Here is a 17,245-nt window from a genome sequence, read left to right as displayed (position 1 = left end):
ACCTGCTACGTAACCAAGCCCTGGTTTAGTCAGTGCATGCTTCTGCAGACACACAGGAATGCTGGAGTGAAGCTGCTCACTTAAATGGCTGCTTTTTTGGGATCAAAGAACCACAGAAAATACTGGGAAGATAGATTGGAAGTCAGAGGCAACCCAGACCTACTAGCAACAGCAAAATGAAAACAGGAGACACTGAGTGATAATAAAACAACCGACTTGGTAAAAACTCAACTGATGGAACTCTCATGCAGAACATATTGTGTCTACAGTGTTACAGGTCATTTCCTTCGCATTTGTCTATAAACATGTTTTTCAAATTGGTTTCAAGTTGGCCCAGCTGCTTCAAGAATAGTATATTGAAAGCATATTAATATGACAGATAACTAGCAGCTGTTGTTGGAAAATTGACAAAGCAAAGAGTAGAAGTTCCTTCAGAGGGTGAACTTGTGTTTTCAGACACATCTTCCTCAGTGTTTTGCTTCTCTATGAGCTTTTCTTTGCAAAGGCTGGGCCAGTGACACAAGGCCACATTCTTTCCAGATGTAGCTCTACCAAACAGTCATGCCTTGTAAGAAACATATATGCAGATGTAAATATTGCACAAGGCAATGAATGACAGAGAAAAGTGTTCTTGATCTCTGCAATCGCTCCCTCTGTTAAAAGTACTTCTGTACTGAAGATTTGGAGGTAGTGTAAACAGCAGCACAAATACTCCTGACTAAATGTGTTCTAGAGGTGTTCTAACTTACCTGACCACATCCTTTCTCCTATCTCTCCAATTCAGACTTTGTCTTAAAAACGTTTTTTTTTTTCCCCACCAAGTATAGTTTGGTTAAAATGTGAGAAAACAATGTTTTCCATGACTAGAAGAGATTGCATTTTTTCTTTCTAACCTTAGTTTTTTATTGTTTCTTGTCTGAATCACTGCATGAATGGCCAGAGAAGGTAAAAAAAAAAACACCACAAACCATTTCACAGGCAACAATAATTTCTTATTTTGTATTTAAATCTATCAGGAGATGTACAGCTTCAAGTTTCTTGCTTTATGATTCTACAAGTTTCATATACACTGTATATCTTCCTTAATAAAAGACAATAAACATAAATGTGCTTTGAGCTACTTCACTCCAAATTTTAAAATGCGCTCTGAGAGCTTGGGATGAGAACTGAGAGTTCTGAGAGCTTCGTGGGATTTCAAAAAACAGTTACTGAGAAGAGTAATTATGAAAGTAGTAATTTTCTCACTGACATTATTTTTCTGTAATTGAGATCTGGGAGGTAATAGATTTATGTTTTCTTATATGTTTTTTTCCACAATGTAGTCTGCAAGGACTGTTGATCTATATAATTTTTCTTTTATAATTCACTCTGCCCTGAGGAACCACAGTCAAGCAGAAGGCCAGGAGACTGCAAGAACACAGACAAACCATATAAGCATTTATAAGCAGTCTGGTGAGCACCAAGCATTAAAAAAATAAAATAAATTTACCTTTCATATAGGCTTACATCAGGAATTCTTGAGCTCATTTTGGGACTGACCACATAGAGAAAGACTGCCTGCTTCCACCCATTCACAAACTGTGCTGATCTTCGTTCCTTTCATAATTTTCTAACATTACAGCAGCAATTACACAGAAAAATGTCTAATGTATGTTGTGCTTCTTTTAATGCAGTTTAGCATCTGGAATCTTGGAGGAAACAATCTGCTTTCTAGGGACAACATTTTGAGAATTGCTGACTTAGGCCACAGTGCCATGCAGTCGCAGGGATGCAACAGTACAGAGATCTTTGCAGATCATTACAGAGGACTATAAACACTTTTTTTTTTTTTTTTTTAAAGATGCTTTAAAACTATTTTGGGTACTTATTTACTTTTTTTTCCCCTGCTTGTCCCAAATTGCACATTAATATAACACTGTTTGAGATTTATGCCCTTTTAGCAAAAAATGTAATTAGGTTGCTACGAATTAGCCTAGTGCTGAGAAAGGTTTGTTTAAAAAGAAAAATTGATGTTCTCTAAATAATGGAAATGAAACCTTTTATTTATTTTCCTTTGGCTTCTCTTAAGTCTTGTTTCAATATCACTCAGAACTAAGTTTCACTCCTGTTCTTTTAGATTGTTGTTTTTATTCTTGAATGGACTCAGAAAGGAGATACTTCTGATTGTTTACTGGCTAAATGAAGTTTTTTGGCTGAGGGAGAAGAGAAAGTTACTACTGATTAACAGACAGATTTTGTAATCTAAGAAACTTCTTCCTTACAGAATCCACAAGGTTTGTAAGGCCTGAAGAATTTTATACTAACATCATTTTTTTTTTCAAAGGTTGTACAAGCTCTACAGGGAAAATGATGAACCACACAATGTAGTCACAACACAAAGGGTCCACCAGGAATCATCCCTCTTCCAGAATTTGCTAACAAACAGCATAAAGCAAAGCTTCCACTGCCTTCTTTGAACTGTATACACCACCATCAGAATTTCTAAGCCATGTTTTGGGAAAGCTTGCAAATTCTAAGATTACACTGTAGCCCAAGAACATTGATCTTCCTGATGCCTGTGAAACACCTCTTAGAGGGATACCACCCCAAGATACAGGAAGGCAAAAAGCATCTCAAATTGTGCTGAGGCCAACAGTGTTTCTACTAAACAGCAGTTAGTTTGCCTGCTATTACAAACTTCAGCAAGAGTTGAGAAGTTTAAAGATGATGTTTAATAACTAAAATATTCCATCAATTAACCCTTTGCCTCAGAAATAGCACAGGTGCTACTGAGTCTTCAAAAGCAGCTAGATAATAGAACATGACTGAAATTATTCTGGCAGCCCCAGCCAAATGAATGTTTTCTCTGAATTCTGAGGAGTGATTTAGGTGTTCACATGGACTGTAACCCTAGTGTTAGCAAAGCCTGTGTGGCTAACCTATATCCTAGTCTCCTCTGTGGCCATTTCTTAGCTTCAGAGATTGCTACCAGAGTAATTTCAAACTTGTCAGTGTATTTCTTTCAGTCAGGCCTAGTGGAGGGGCAGCTGCACCAAACATGGCCTGGGGCAGTCATGCAGGGGTAGGCCATCAGCCTGTAGATCAGCTCAGGACTCAGGGGAGCCTGTGGCCAAGCAGGACTGCAGACCAGTGTCCTTCAGCTGGGCTGAAATGGGACCTCAGGTAGGGCTGCCCAGTTTGTTATAGCCCACAAGTGCCCTCAGGGTGGTTGTGGTGCTCCCTTGGGAATGAGGCAGTTTGTTCAGTGTGCACCTGATGGAGGAGTCCTGTCAGGAGCAGCTGGGCCTGTGCAGTGCCCAGACCCTCCCTCTTTTTTCTATGATGAGGCACCTCTGTTCGGGCTGTGGTTTCCCCCAAAACCTGAGTTGCAAGGAAAACAAGCTCTTCAGGATGCAGAGAGTGGAAGAACTTGAGTAAATGTCTTCTGCTTTGGCTGGGGCCTTACAACAGGCTTCAGGACTAACGCCACAGGTGCAGCAGCCATTGGTACCAACAGCAAGAGGACTCTCTGCTGTCCTGGGAAAGCTGTTAATTTGGTGAGTTTTGACATGGCAGGATTACTGAGAGTGCCTTTTCTTTTGTGCTAGCTGGTAAATGAGGTAAGTGGACAGTCTCGTTTCATGTTTTATCAGTTGCTGCCCTGATGCAAATGCAGACGTGACATCTGTGAGTTATGTTTGGCACCAGGAACATGAGCTCTGCCAGCAGTGAAGTTACACCATGGCTGGGTTTTTCTGTGCATCTGTAAGAATTTATGCTGCAAGGATTATGCTTGTTGGGTTGGGAAAGAAAGCACATGGCCAAATCCTGATCTCAGTTGCACGTGTGGAGCTCTCAAGGCAGTAGGGCTGCATCCTGGATCAGCACATGGCCTAATGAGGTCTTGCATGATTGCGAATAATGTGGATGGCACACTAGAGAGTCAGCAAACAACTGTTCTCTGTTTTGTTGTGCTCTCTGCACTGCAGCATCTGTTTTGCTTCATCATTTTTAAAAGAAAACCACAAATATTTTTTCACTTGGGAGCTGATAAAGAACAGTGCTTATGTTTTTAAAAAAGTTTTTGGGAGAGGGAAGTGATTCTTCTTGTGTTTAAATTCCTTATGTTTGGAGTTGAGCATTGATTCACAAATTGTATCTCATTGTTTTGCTCCCAGCTCAGAAAATCCTATATGGTGTTCTCCCTCAGGAAATCACATGGGATGTGATTTATTTTTATTTGTGTGTCTAACGTTGCATAGAATTCTTTCATGGCAGTATTTTTTTTTTAAATGGAGATTTGTATTTATTGGAAAAATTGGGAAACTGGGAAGTATTTAACAATTTGTCAGTGAAAATTTAAATGAAATGAGTTGCAACTTTGTGGATGCTCTTGTTACCGGTGTAAAGATGATGTTATGTTGCTTTGGTTTTAAAAAAGCTGCCGGAGAGGAAACATGTTCTAACAAATGGCATGCTGTGTACATCACTGGGGCAGGGTTACCCTGAGTCTAGTCTTAGTGTTTTGCTAGTATGTTATATTTCTGTAGTGTTTTCATTGCTTCTAGATAGCATTGTCATTTATCAAATGAAATGTTATAGAGAAGAAGTTTTAGTTAGCATTTCTGTTTTTTCTATTCTTGAGGTGACAAGAAAAGGTTTAAGAATTATCTATTGGAAAGGGTATTTAATCTGTGGTGGAGTCTGTGAAAAGAGAAATCTTCAAAGGTACACGTTACTTCAAAGATGCATGTTATTACTTCAAAGTTATGGCTGGATATGTTCTCAGATAAGCTCAGATACTTTTGTAATAAGAAATTCTCTTTTTTATATATAGTCTTCTAATGGTTCAGTGGTTTGGGTAGTTTTGAAGCAGGGTTTGCTAATTTATACTGACTTGTTTCTGAGTTTCTCAATACAAAAGCTGTCACTTATTTATTATTTCTCCTACATCAAAAACATTCACGTGAATTTACTGAGTGAATTCATGGACTCTTTCCCCACAGCACTGCATTTTGAGATTAGACGTAACAAGAAGTTCATCAACAAAACAGGGGAAGTGGGTGCAAATGTGAATTGGAGGAGGTCCGGGAATTCATAAATTAGATAAAGTTTGAGTTTCTTAGAGCAAAAAAAGAATGAGGTTGTTTGGCTGCTATGCAAATCTTGTCTGAATGCACAAGTTCCGAGCTGGACAAGTCCCAGCAGTCAAGCTGAAGAGAAATTAAGTTTAGCCTCCTGTTAGTGGAAGATCAGTGTACTACCAGCAGTAGGCCTAGGCATTAGTATGGAGGACAGGGCATTCATGAGAGCAAAGGCACTGCTGTATGCAGGGCAGCTGGTTCTGAAAAGACCGCATAGGGCACCAGGCATGCCCTAACATGGGTCTCTCTACTTTGGTGCTTCTCACTCCTTCACGACTCTATACTCTCACTTGAAAGCGCAGAACAGGAAAATCCTACTGCTTCTATAAATCAGTGGCATAAACACAGGATGAAGAAGGTCACCTCTTCTGTCCAGAGGAAGTGGTCTGCAATGCTCACCTATATGACACGTTTGGGCACTTCTGCCCATCTTTACGGTTACGTGCTGTTGATGGGTTCAGAAGTGGTGTTTGGAGTAAGCTGATGTCTGTCTAAAGCTCTGAGCCACTTCTACACAGATTAGGGTTAGGAGTGGATCTTTCAAAATGTAGTGAACTAATGTAGTGACATCAAAGCCAAGATTCTAATGACATTGAAGGATACCAAGATGCAGGGCCTTCTTTGGGAAACAGTTGAAAAAAATAAAAGGAAAAAAGAACACTAGATTAATTTCAAGGGGCATGTGAAGCAGATAACAAAGAGGCCATGAGAAGTACATTTTCTCTAAATGAGAAAACGATTGCCAAATATGCTGGCTATTTCTTGATATTGTTTTACTTCATCAAGCAGTTGGACAAAGCAAGGTATCACAATCTTGCAGTCTAGTTGCTGCAGGGATATTCTGTGATTTATTTATTTTTGAATAGGTTGATGACTGGAAAAAGATATTATTACATTTGTCAGAAACATGGCCATCGCTATGAAGAATTATAACTATCCTATGTTCTATGTAAATCTTGTATGACCTTAATCTAGGAGGAAAAAATCTCATGTTCCATAACTGAAGTAACTTTTAGCTACTAGTAGAAAAGTATGACTTTATTTAAATAATGGAATTACAGTTATAGTTGAAATGTATGAAAGACTTCGTGTAGATTAGACTTTATTGCAAAACTGATTTTTCTTTTTATAATATGTATTTTTGTCAGTATTTCAGACTGAATTTATTAAAATATTGTAACAGCGACTTATTTTTTTCCTAATAATTCCTTAAAATATAAATTTTCCACTTTTGCACATCATAAAATAAGTATTGAGTATTGAAGTTAATTTAAAAATCTGGTTAGGTGACAAGAATTAATTACAATTCTAAATTATTCCATAAATCTTCTATTCTGCAGTGGGAACTTTAGTGAAATGCTGGCGCTGGGTAATTAGCTGGTGCTAATCTGTGTCTTCAGTTTTGAGTAGTCCAAAGAAGATTTGATGTTTCCTTTTCTGCAATAAACAAAAATAGCTTCCAAACTGTCAGAAAATAACTGTAGCTCTTAAGGGCTAATCATTACCAGCCTTTGTCACGGGGTTGTAATTGTTTCATGAATTCTGCTTCAATCAGGGAAAAGTGTGCTTAAGTGCCAATAAAAGTTTTTATGCTGCTATGATTTCCTCCCGCCTCATCTTCCTCCTCCCACTTTATGGCTTTATTCCACTGTCCCTGTTACTAAGCAACACTGCACGTGGTGTTCATGCAAATTACTGAAAACTCCCTGATAGCAAAGCAGAATAACATCAGGTTAATTTCCTGATTAATATGTGCTGCAAGAAGTGCTATGCATGACAACAGAGAAGCGGTGGGGGAAAGGTGGCTAGGTAGCAGCTTTGTAGTATAAGGAAATAAGTATTCTGTTTGGTACTTTCTAGATTGTTTTGTCTGTGTCTACTACAACCCCTCCAAGCAGATGGGTTGACTTCTTGGTTCCATCATTTTGTTTTCATCCTTTTCGCATTGAGCAGCCCAGCTGATTGCACAGTGTATATCCGATGACAATGCAAGTAGTTTTCTTCTGGTTGCATGCTATAGTTCAGTCTGTACACAAAAGGAGATAAAAGGACTGTCCAGATGCTGGTTTTGCCCTGATTTTAGAATTAAAGGCAGGACGTGAGACTTCTCAGAACTGATGTTGTCTCTTAATTCAAGTCAGTGGTAAAATATCAGCTGACACCACTGTGAATGGACTCCAACCAGTGTTCGTTCTTGTTTGATAAATTTCTTTTGCATGCCATAGTACCAATCCCCATAGCTCTTGCATGACAGCCGACTGCATATTTTCATCTTTTCCTCATCTTAAAAATGCAAAGTCTCATTTAACAGACTAGGAACTATAACCATGTCTGTGCAGCAACAACGTTTTAGATGAGAATAAAGCAAACAGATTTTAACACTGCACTACAGAAATCTGAAGAGCAGTGTTAAGGCTGCCCTGTTTGCTCATTGGAAGAGCTGTGACAGATTTGTGGCTGGTGTTTTCAGAACTGCTTTGACTTCTCTAAATCAGTGTCAAAGTTTGCTGGTAAAAAGTGGAAACTGAGAATTTTAGTGTAGAATATTAGAGGGTTTAAAATGTAGTTAGAAGGATGTTTGCAATTTTGATTACTGTAAAGCCTGAAACTTCATACTTTTCAAACAGCGTAAGGTAATATGGAGCCTACAAGCAATTTCTACTTTTTAGGTAGTTTCTTGATTTGAAATTACCCATTTTCAGTGTAGCAAAAGTAATAGCATGTAATGCTGCTCTAGGAACTGCATCTGCATTGACTCATCTTCAGACGTTTCTTGTTGTGTTTTACTCTCTTCTCAACCACTTAAAACGCACTTTATCTCCTGTTTTATCTCCTTCTGAAGGAGAAATACTGAAACCACTGTCAGTAAAATGCTGTCAAACGCACAGTCATCAGAAAGAGTAATAGACCAGAAGTCATTTAATTTTTTAAATCTTTAAACTGCAATTCAAACTTTGTGTGTAGTGATGTTTCAGTATTTTTCTCCATATTTGTTAGAGTTCTCCTAAGAGAACTGCACTGTGCTTTCAGAAAATCAAGCATTTCCCGAATCTGAAGCATACGAAGTCTTTGATTCCTGTTTTCTGTGAAAGCATCCATTTAAAAACAATATAGGATTAATACAGTTATGCAGCACATTCTTCGTACTGTTCCATGTGTTTTTTTCTATTGCTATAGTGAACTTAACAGCTGTGTGTTAAGTATTCTATTAAGTATTATCAGTAAATGCAATACTGCTGGCATTGCAGGTGTTTCATTGTAGGTTGAAATGCAGGGATGTCCCAACCTGTGGCAGTTCTTTCAGGAGGCTACGGATTCTATGGATTTTTTGGACCAGAAGACTAAATTTTATTTGCAGAAAAACTAGGCTCTAATGTGTGCACAGAGCAGAGTGCAACTCTGTGCAAGTGTGCTTGTCGGTGGTGGCAATCTGCTCGTAGCTGGAAGTTGTGGAGCTTTGCAGTGTTGATTGGCTTCTGCTTTGACACAGGCATGTCATCAATAAAATGATATGACAGAAGAGATAAAGACATATTCCATCATGGAACAGCCTTGGTCAGTATATTTGAATTAGCTCGGTAGAAAACTTTAGCCTTTAAACAGCTCCAAGATAAGCAGTGAAGTGTAAGGAAATAATTTATCTTGCATGTAAACTTGCAATCTTCCTTTGGGTTGGAGGTAAGAGGTCAAAATCAGAATATGCTTTAGATAGTGGTGGGTTTTTTTTGTTTGTTTTTTTGTTTGTTTTATTTTAAGATGTACTGTATACTCTTCTAGCATCTTGACAGGGTTGTGCCTGAGTGTCCTGTTTAAATCCAGCACCTATTTGTGGCTTACAGCAATGAATACGGATATTTTGGATCTGATCGGCTAAGTTCTTGAAGCATATTCGATATGTACCTAACAGTGAGCCCTGCAGGAAAACTGAAGTTAGATGCTTCAAGAGAGCATAGGTAAAAGAACTGTAGGTGCAGAATGTTATCTAGACTCAAGCAATAAGTACAACATATTTTTTCCAGTTAGCTTAAAGTTTTCTTTAATTAACAGGAAATTGATTCACAAGCCTTGCTGAACAAAACAAAATCACATTGCAACTTCAGAATTTCTGGGTTATGAGCTGTATAAAAAAAATGAATGTTCTCATTGGGAATCCAGTGTTCTTGTCAGTTCTTGTCCTTTCTAAACTCCGCTACCTATCATGGGAGATAAAAACACCTTTGTTTGTAGGTCTGATGAAAAACTAAACTTGGACTAAACAATCTAACTATATGGTGTGAAGAATAATTTGAGCCAACACAGCTAAATGTATTTTAGATTAATATTTTCAATATTTTAAAATACCATCAGCTTCATGCAGATGCTTCTGTGGGAAAAGATTACTTTTTTGCAAAATTATCAGATTGAAACCTAGAACTTGATAATTCTTTCTAAAACAAAGCACAACATATCTACTGCTCACTCTCCTGTAAAAATTACAGATGATGGCGCACAAAGTTACCACAGATAAACAGAGAAATTCAAGAATAACAAAAGTATCATTTTGCTGTATTTAAGATGTACACCACACCATGTAACAGTCTAAAGTAGAAAGTATGCTATGAAGTATGCCTTGCTGCATATTCCTTTATACTTCCACTTAGAGTGATCATATTACACACACAAAATAACCAGGTTCAACATTAACAGTTCTCTACTAGGTGAAATTACATCTCGTGTTCCTTTTATTTATACCCTTTCCTTGAGAAGTATCCTGCAAATCATAAACATTCTCTCATTTTGTGGCTGCTTTTATACAAAGAGGGGTTTGCATCTGCAAATTTTATTGTGCTTGGAGGTTTTTTACAGTGCAAAACTGAAATCTTAGAAAAGTATGTAAAAAGTTATTTGATCAAAACTTATGAAAATAGCCTTATTTTAGCTCCTTTACTATTTCATAATTGTTCAGCAAATTTAATTATACATATTACTACTACAGTATATATTTTCGTGAAATTTTTGTTTTCTGTTCTTTTGTATTTGTATACTGTACTCTAAACTAAACCTGAAAAGGAGTTCAGGCTAGGTAGGCCAAGCTGATATGGATTTATATGCAGCACATTATCTGCCTCTCCTGGACATACAGTTATCAGATGGGTTTCTAAGACACTGATAATGCTGGAGTATTTACAATAATATAGAAACAAATCTCTTCTTTGAGTAGAATAACGCAGCAACAGAGATGCCTTTCACAAAGATGTTACCTATTTATGATGTATGTTTTGTATCTTTTCATAGTACTTCAGACAGTAGAAGCTCTTATAACAGTAGTAACCTTTCACAATATAAAGCTATTTCTATTGAAGCAGGAAACATTAACAGCCACCACTTCACAAATTATGACTGCACAAAAATATTGAAAAGAGAATACCTAGTTTTTGACGCTTTATTTATATATCAGGTATTTTTAAAGCCAAAGGCCACAGCACTAGACCAATACAAAGATTGCGTGATCCTGGTCTCAAACATGGTCTGGACCTATTTCTTGGCTGTATAGCCACGTCTGCAGAACTCACCAGCAACAATGAGCTTGACAGCTCTGCCATTAGCACTGTGGATTTGTTAACTCAGCCTTGGTAGCGAGGTCACTGATGAAATGGACTCAGTGATTGATAAAACAACCTCACTGCTTTGCACTAGCTTGTGGGATGATATGTTGGCTAAGCCTGTGCTGTGATGTAGAAGGGCAGAGCTGGAGACCCTGACCTTGTGAGCAGGGTAGGAATGGTTTGATATGTTCCAAACTGAGCAGGATGTTCTAAAGAAGAAACTTACAAGAGCCACTCCAAACTTTTTAAGTTTTTAATAATTAGCTGAAAGATTTCTTCTTAGGTTCTTTAAAAACAAACAAAACAAAAAAGTTGTGAAAACAAAATTGATTATTTACATGCAGCACTAAGAATTTCTGAAATTACTAAGTTCCTTCTTAGGCCTTCTCCTTGCTTCATCCTATTCCCTCCTAGCTTTTTTTTGTTTGTTTGTTTCCACTGCAAACTCTTCTCCCTGGGAATACTTGCATTTTAAAATACTGAAAAAGGAGGTCAGTAAGATAAATCATTGCTGAATGCTATGCAAGCAAAACCAGACCAAATCTGGGAATCCTACTGTATTGTCTGCTGCTGTCTCAGTTCCAAGTTGATGGTTCTCGTCATCATCTTAGCAGTGATTCTGGTAAAGGAAAGGACTTTTGGCCTAATACTTGCTCTGCAGCACCTCGATTAACTATATAAACATGAAGCAATTGTTGAGCTGAGAAGCCAAATTAAGCCCCACTGTATCTGTAGGGGCTTTGCTGAAACTTAGGTTATTCAGTGCATAGTATGATTCAGACTAGGCGTATGAGGGGCCAACCAGTACAGAGTGGAGTGTGAAACATGAGTCATAAGGTCCAACTGCACAATAAATAGAAATAAATGTTATGCATGTACATGTCAAGCATAATGTGATTTAGCAATTATTCTTCCAGGACAAAGACAGTATTCATTCACACAAGTCAACAGACTATAACTGTGATAGCACAAGAGTAGCGATTCCTGTACTTAGGGCAAAGTGCTGTCCCCACTAATAACATCTCAAAAGCCACACACAGGGAGAACACAAGAACAGACTAAATGTTTATCAAGGATTTTAATTTTGGTTACTTTAAGAATAGAAAGCTCTTTGGATACTTGTTTTTAAAATATGATTTTGTTGCATCTTAGTTAACTTGGTGTTCTTTATGAGAGTGGGAGTTTGTTCTAGAGCATGTATAACTAGTTCATGTTTTGATATTAAATTAAGAAGGCTCAACCCAAAGACCCCCCCCAAAGTGGTGGAGTCATACAGCGCCAAACCTTTCTCTTTCCTCCTTTGTTGGCAAGGAGTAGGTTCTCTGGCCTTCTACCTGCCCCTCAGTGTGAACCATACAGTCCCAAGCCTACCAGAGGCCAGGGAGGCAATGTGGCACACAGAAGTGAGAAGGTCTCTCCACTGCTCTTACCTGCTCCTTACAGATGACCAGACACACAACAAACTTATATCAAATCTTTTCATCTTGCACACTGGAGGTCAGAATAATTAAATCAAAGTGCTTCAAGGGGACACTGTGACTAAAGGGCCTGACCCTGCACCCCACGGCACTGCTGCTCTGTGTGCCCCAGTCACAGGTCTCCAGCACAGGATTCTCAGCAAGTACATGGGCAGGGGAGTGCAGGGCCCAGCAACAAAGTTCTTCTCAGCACCTGTGCTGATTACAGCAGGATGGGTGAAGAAAATGGTGTGAGTTTACTAAAGGAGAAGGGGACTCCAAATGACTCTTGTACAGGGCTCTGTGGGAGTGTCTGTAGGACACAGCTGCACGCAGTAACAGCTGTGCTCTGAAGGCATTTGCTCTGCTGCTGCCCTGTTAGATTTGCTGGAGACTTATCTCTGGATATAGGTGGTTTTTGGTATCTATTGATTTGCTTTTTGTTTTAGGAAACACTAAAATAGGATTCTGTCCTTGACAGCTGATGACCATTTTCCAACCCCTTAGAAAAAAAATATCGGAGTTTTATTTATTTATTGTCTATCTATTCAAGGCCAGCATTTCATTAAAAGCACAACAGCTGCAATCTTTTCCTGCCTTTCCTGGAGCAACCCAGAAGAATGTGCAAGCCCTTGCATTTTCCCATGACACAGGTAGACACAGGTGGCACCAGCAGCTAGGATAAAACACTCTCTTAAAAATGCAGCCTGAAATGATGAAAAATCACTAATGGCTTCCGTCTGTTTTATCCTGTGATAGTCATTTTTATCATTCATATTCACTACTGATTCTGCTTGTCTTCCTGATAATAAATGAGTCCTTTTAGTTAAATACTTAGTTACCGCTTGCACATATGCTTTTTCCCCCTATTTGTTAAATATGTATGTAAAAATAATCAAAGAATTTATGTGCATCTTTGAGATGTCTCTTGTAGTAATGCAGTCAACACTTTGTAAACGAGCTATGCATTGTCGTGATCTGGGACACTGGATTTTGGTGACCAAAGGGATGAGCAGGTGGTGAAGAAATGCTTGCTTTGCTCCTTCCCAAGGGAGCTGAATACAAACTTGTCCATCCAGGAAGCAGTTACTTCTGCAGGAGTTTTGCCAGAGGCAAGGATCTGCAGATCTATCAAGAGGCAGGAAAATATTGCTGTTTCTTCCTTTAGTAACTTTTAAGATCAAAAACAAATTTGTGGCTGCGTCCAGCAGGTGGCAAGCACAGCACACCAAATAATGTCTGAGAAAGCGCTACTTCCATTGGAGGCTCCTGATGCAGTTCAACATGTATGCATGTAAACGAACAAAATGTCATACAGATAAATGGCAAGCTCTGTTAGTCCTTCATCAGCTTACTGAGTGCTTTGGATGCTATTTATAATGCATGGGACTGTTGCCATATTTTTTTTTAAAGAATGGCTATTTCACATGCCTGTGTAAGGATATAAGCTGAAAATAAAGTGCTATACATGAGATTAATTTAACTGTCCCTAAATGACACATTCAGGTATCAGATTTTTAAAAATAGCTTTCAATTAAATCAACCTTCAGTGAAAGAGCATTTTTAACGAAGTACAGCTGTAGAAGTTTTACTGAATCATCACAGTGCCTTGTGAGATGTAAACAGGAATTATAGAAAATCCAGCTGCTTGCTAGCTAAGCAACATTAAAGATATCATTTAGAAGACTATAAATACTGCAAATTCTCCAGGGTCATATATTTGTCTATGTGACAAATATGTGAATTTTTGGAATTTTTTTCTTAAGCTTTATTAGGTTGAAAAGTATTTATGAGCTCATTTATCTTTGAAGAAAATAAACGGGAGTTAATCAGGAGCAAATATTTTCTGGAGTTCATTATCTGAGGTTATAAGAATACACGAGGATTTCACGAGTTGGAACTTCTTATCACCTTTTCCCCTTCATTTTTGTGGAGGGTTTGAGCCAGATTTTTGATCTGATTTATGCTAGTATAAATTTGAAATTGTTCCATACAAATAAAAAGTGTTCTACATGGAGCAAATAATCCTCATTCCAGGATCAGTTTTGTATAAGCGAAGAGCAATTAAGTAAACACCAAGGACAAAGTTTGGTCCTGCTTATTTAGTGATATGACTAAAAGCATCGTCGTGTTCTTGTCAGAATCTGAGTTTCATTGTCCAAGGATTTTGAAAAATGGAATGGATCTCATTAGTTGGTACTTCTCTCATAGAGTACTCTGGCTATTCTACAAAATAACTTGAAGGTTTCTGATCACTTCTGTCCTACAACTTCTGTTTTCAAACAGTTGCATAAAGCATGGAGTTAACCCATTCCATAAGCAGTGTTCTTCAGAGTCAGCATGGCATATCATGGAGAAAGGTGAGGAAACCCTGTTTTGTGTGTCTCTCTCTCTCTCTATATATATATATTACTAGTATAAAAATACCCATTGGGATAAAAATGTTTGAAGAAATGTTTGAGATCTCTAATTAGGAGTATAAATCTAAAAATATATTTATTCTGTATTTAATAAATAAACCTGCATTTTATTGCATATATTATTATGAAATTTTGCTATTTAAAAATGGAAAATAGTAGCACAAATCAGAATGAGACCAGTTTCGTGGTCCTTAAACTTCAATTGAAGTTTAAAATTGGGCATGTAGATAAAGCATATATTTGAAAAACAAGTTATATTATAAATACAACAACATATGACTCATTAAAAAAAACCAACAAACGACCTACAAAATAACAACAAAAAAACACAAACCCAAAACCAAGCAGTGTAGTTCCATCAGCTCCTGAAAAAAAACTTGGCAAAACTTGGCTCACGTGTGCAAAACCGGTTCTTCGTAATTCACGTTGCTTTCAAAAGCTTTTCCTTTTAGTTCAGAGATCTTTTGTAGTTTTGAGTAAATGGCAGAATGCCGACAAACTCTGATGTACCTGTCTACCATTTATGTTGCTTTCAACAAAGAAAAACAAAATGAAAATCAGGCAGTCCTCCGCACAATGTAAAACAGAAGGCCACTGCTAAATCTTTACAGTGTGATTTTGCTGAGGTGATTTAATGTTTCCATAATGAGCAGTAAGCTGTGATGTCTGGGACTGCAGATGGATTTTGTCATTCTTGCTGCTTCGTTCACAACATTGTTCGGAAAAAATAAAGTATACAGCATAATGCATCACTCAGTGTCGAAAGACCCAGCAGTCTTTTTAGTGGGCAAGCGTATATTTTCTGGTGGTCGATATGAGAGGGAGCTCATTTTGGTAGTGAGACTTGGATGCGTGCTGACATTTGGTGGAATGTATTTTATTAGCTGAAGGAAGTATTTTTTAAAGTTTTTTCCAAAGAAAACATAAAAAAAGGGATTCAAACAGTTGTTAAAGTAAGCGATGCAAATAGTGAAGGGCATAGCTGTATCCACAATATCAGTGATTTTGCAGTCTGTTATTACATGTAATTGAATTAATACATCCAGAAAAGTGAACACTTGATGAGGAATCCAGGAAAAGAAGAAGAAAAATACTATTGCCACAATCATCTTAAAAATGTCGTCATTTCTGGTCTTATTTCTTTGAATTTGATACGCCTTCTTCAGGGTCTTCCAAATCAGGGTGTAACTTGTTAGTATGACCAGAAAAGGGATTAAAAATCCCAGTAAATTCTTGGATAAACCTAACCCAACCCGCAGTGTTGTGTTATTGTTGTCGTATCGAAAGCCACAGACCGTCATGTTCAAGTTCTCTGCAAAAAATATATTACGATGAATGATGACGGGCAAGCTGGCCACACCGGCAAGGAGCCAGATGACAATGCAAGTTACTCTGGCAACAAACATGGTACGCCGGATTCGTGACTTCACTGGATGTACTATGGCCAGATAGCGGTCGATACTAAGGCATGTGAGTAGGAACACACTGGCGTACAAATTGAAACTTATTCCTGCTGATGCTAGCTTGCATAAACAGTTGCCAAAAGGCCACTGGTACTCCATGGCCGTGTAGGCTGCCCAGAGTGGCAGAGTTATTAAAAAACACAAGTCAGCCAGTGCCAGGTTTAGCAGAAAGATGCTGGCCACTGTTTTTAATTTCATGTAGCAGTAAATGACAATAACGACCAGGCTGTTCCCGAATATGCCTATGATGAAGATGATGCTGTAAACAGTTGGAACCATAATGTAGATGTAACTGTGCCTTCCTGAAACAGGACAGTCGACGTGAATTCTCTTAACGGTTTCTTCAGCAGAATAGTTTGGGACCATCTTGAACTCTTCTGCTGTAGCCTTGTTTCAGGGAAACAATATGAAGATCAAACCTGTGAGGGGGGGGGGGCATAAAGAGGAAATAAAAATAGTTCATGAGGGATTTAGTTTTTTTTTTTAAGTTTCGATTAAATCTCAAGATTTTCTGTTTAACTGGGGATACAATTCATTATAGCAAATTCCATTTCTTACTCATAACACATGGAATAGTCAGCAATGAGTCTGCTTTTCATTAACTGACTTCTGCCTATAACTTTCAGTTGAAAACTGGGTTATAGGTGCCCCGTATTAATCACTACTCTTCGTGAAAAACTTTAATGGAAAGCAGTGGAAACAGTTTTTTGCCCATTTAATTTTTATTCATAAATATACAGTATAATCAATTTATTGGTGTTTCCTGGCTTTTTTTTCCATGTGCTTTTCTTATATAGCCAGTGCTACTGGCGTTTCATGCTTTTCCTCAATTTTATATAATTCCTGGGCCATATCCTGCCCTCATTGTCTGTGAAATCAGAATTTCCTTCCAAAAATATGAGGGTAGGGTTCTTTTCTGGCTTTGAATAGAAGCAGTAATCAAGTCTTCAATCTACAAGTTATGAACTTGCAGTTAGTTCTGTGCAGAGTTTTACCCTGACACCAAAGATAGCAGTTGCCTCAAATACAAAGCCCTTGTTTGTCTGGAACTTGAATTGGCTTGAGTGGGAAATTCACACCACGTATTTCTGTCAAATCATTTTTGTTTGGAAGGCAGGTAGATGGAACCAGCAAACCCAAATTTTAACTAACAGATTCTTTTACTTTGCTCTTTTCTGATTTGGAGTGCAAGACTAG

At 38.0% G+C, this 17,245-nt stretch overlaps 1 protein-coding gene and 1 long non-coding RNA gene across 3 annotated transcripts in view; one reads left to right on the top strand and one right to left on the bottom strand.

The window, feature by feature from the left end:
* LOC110398298 lies at window positions 2,320–14,878 on the top strand. The gene is made up of 2 exons (XR_002438304.1): window positions 2,320–3,536; window positions 14,452–14,878. It is a non-coding gene; the product is annotated as an uncharacterized LOC110398298 (long non-coding RNA).
* The window catches only part of AGTR1 (angiotensin II receptor type 1), a 20,887-nt gene continuing 18,277 nt past the window's right edge, over window positions 14,636–17,245 (bottom strand). For both annotated transcript variants that reach the window (XM_021395822.1, XM_021395821.1), the window contains one exon: window positions 14,636–16,467. In XM_021395822.1, coding sequence (XP_021251497.1) covers window positions 15,335–16,414 — 1,080 coding nt within the window. In that variant the 5' untranslated portion in view covers window positions 16,415–16,467 and the 3' untranslated portion in view covers window positions 14,636–15,334. The remainder of the gene's footprint in view (window positions 16,468–17,245) is intronic.

Source organism: Numida meleagris, chromosome 4, assembly GCF_002078875.1.
Source record: "Numida meleagris isolate 19003 breed g44 Domestic line chromosome 4, NumMel1.0, whole genome shotgun sequence".
NCBI classification, from domain to species: domain Eukaryota; kingdom Metazoa; phylum Chordata; class Aves; order Galliformes; family Numididae; genus Numida; species Numida meleagris.
The sequence above is the reverse complement of the archived record's forward strand: the minus strand, read 5'-3'. Positions and strand labels throughout refer to the sequence as shown.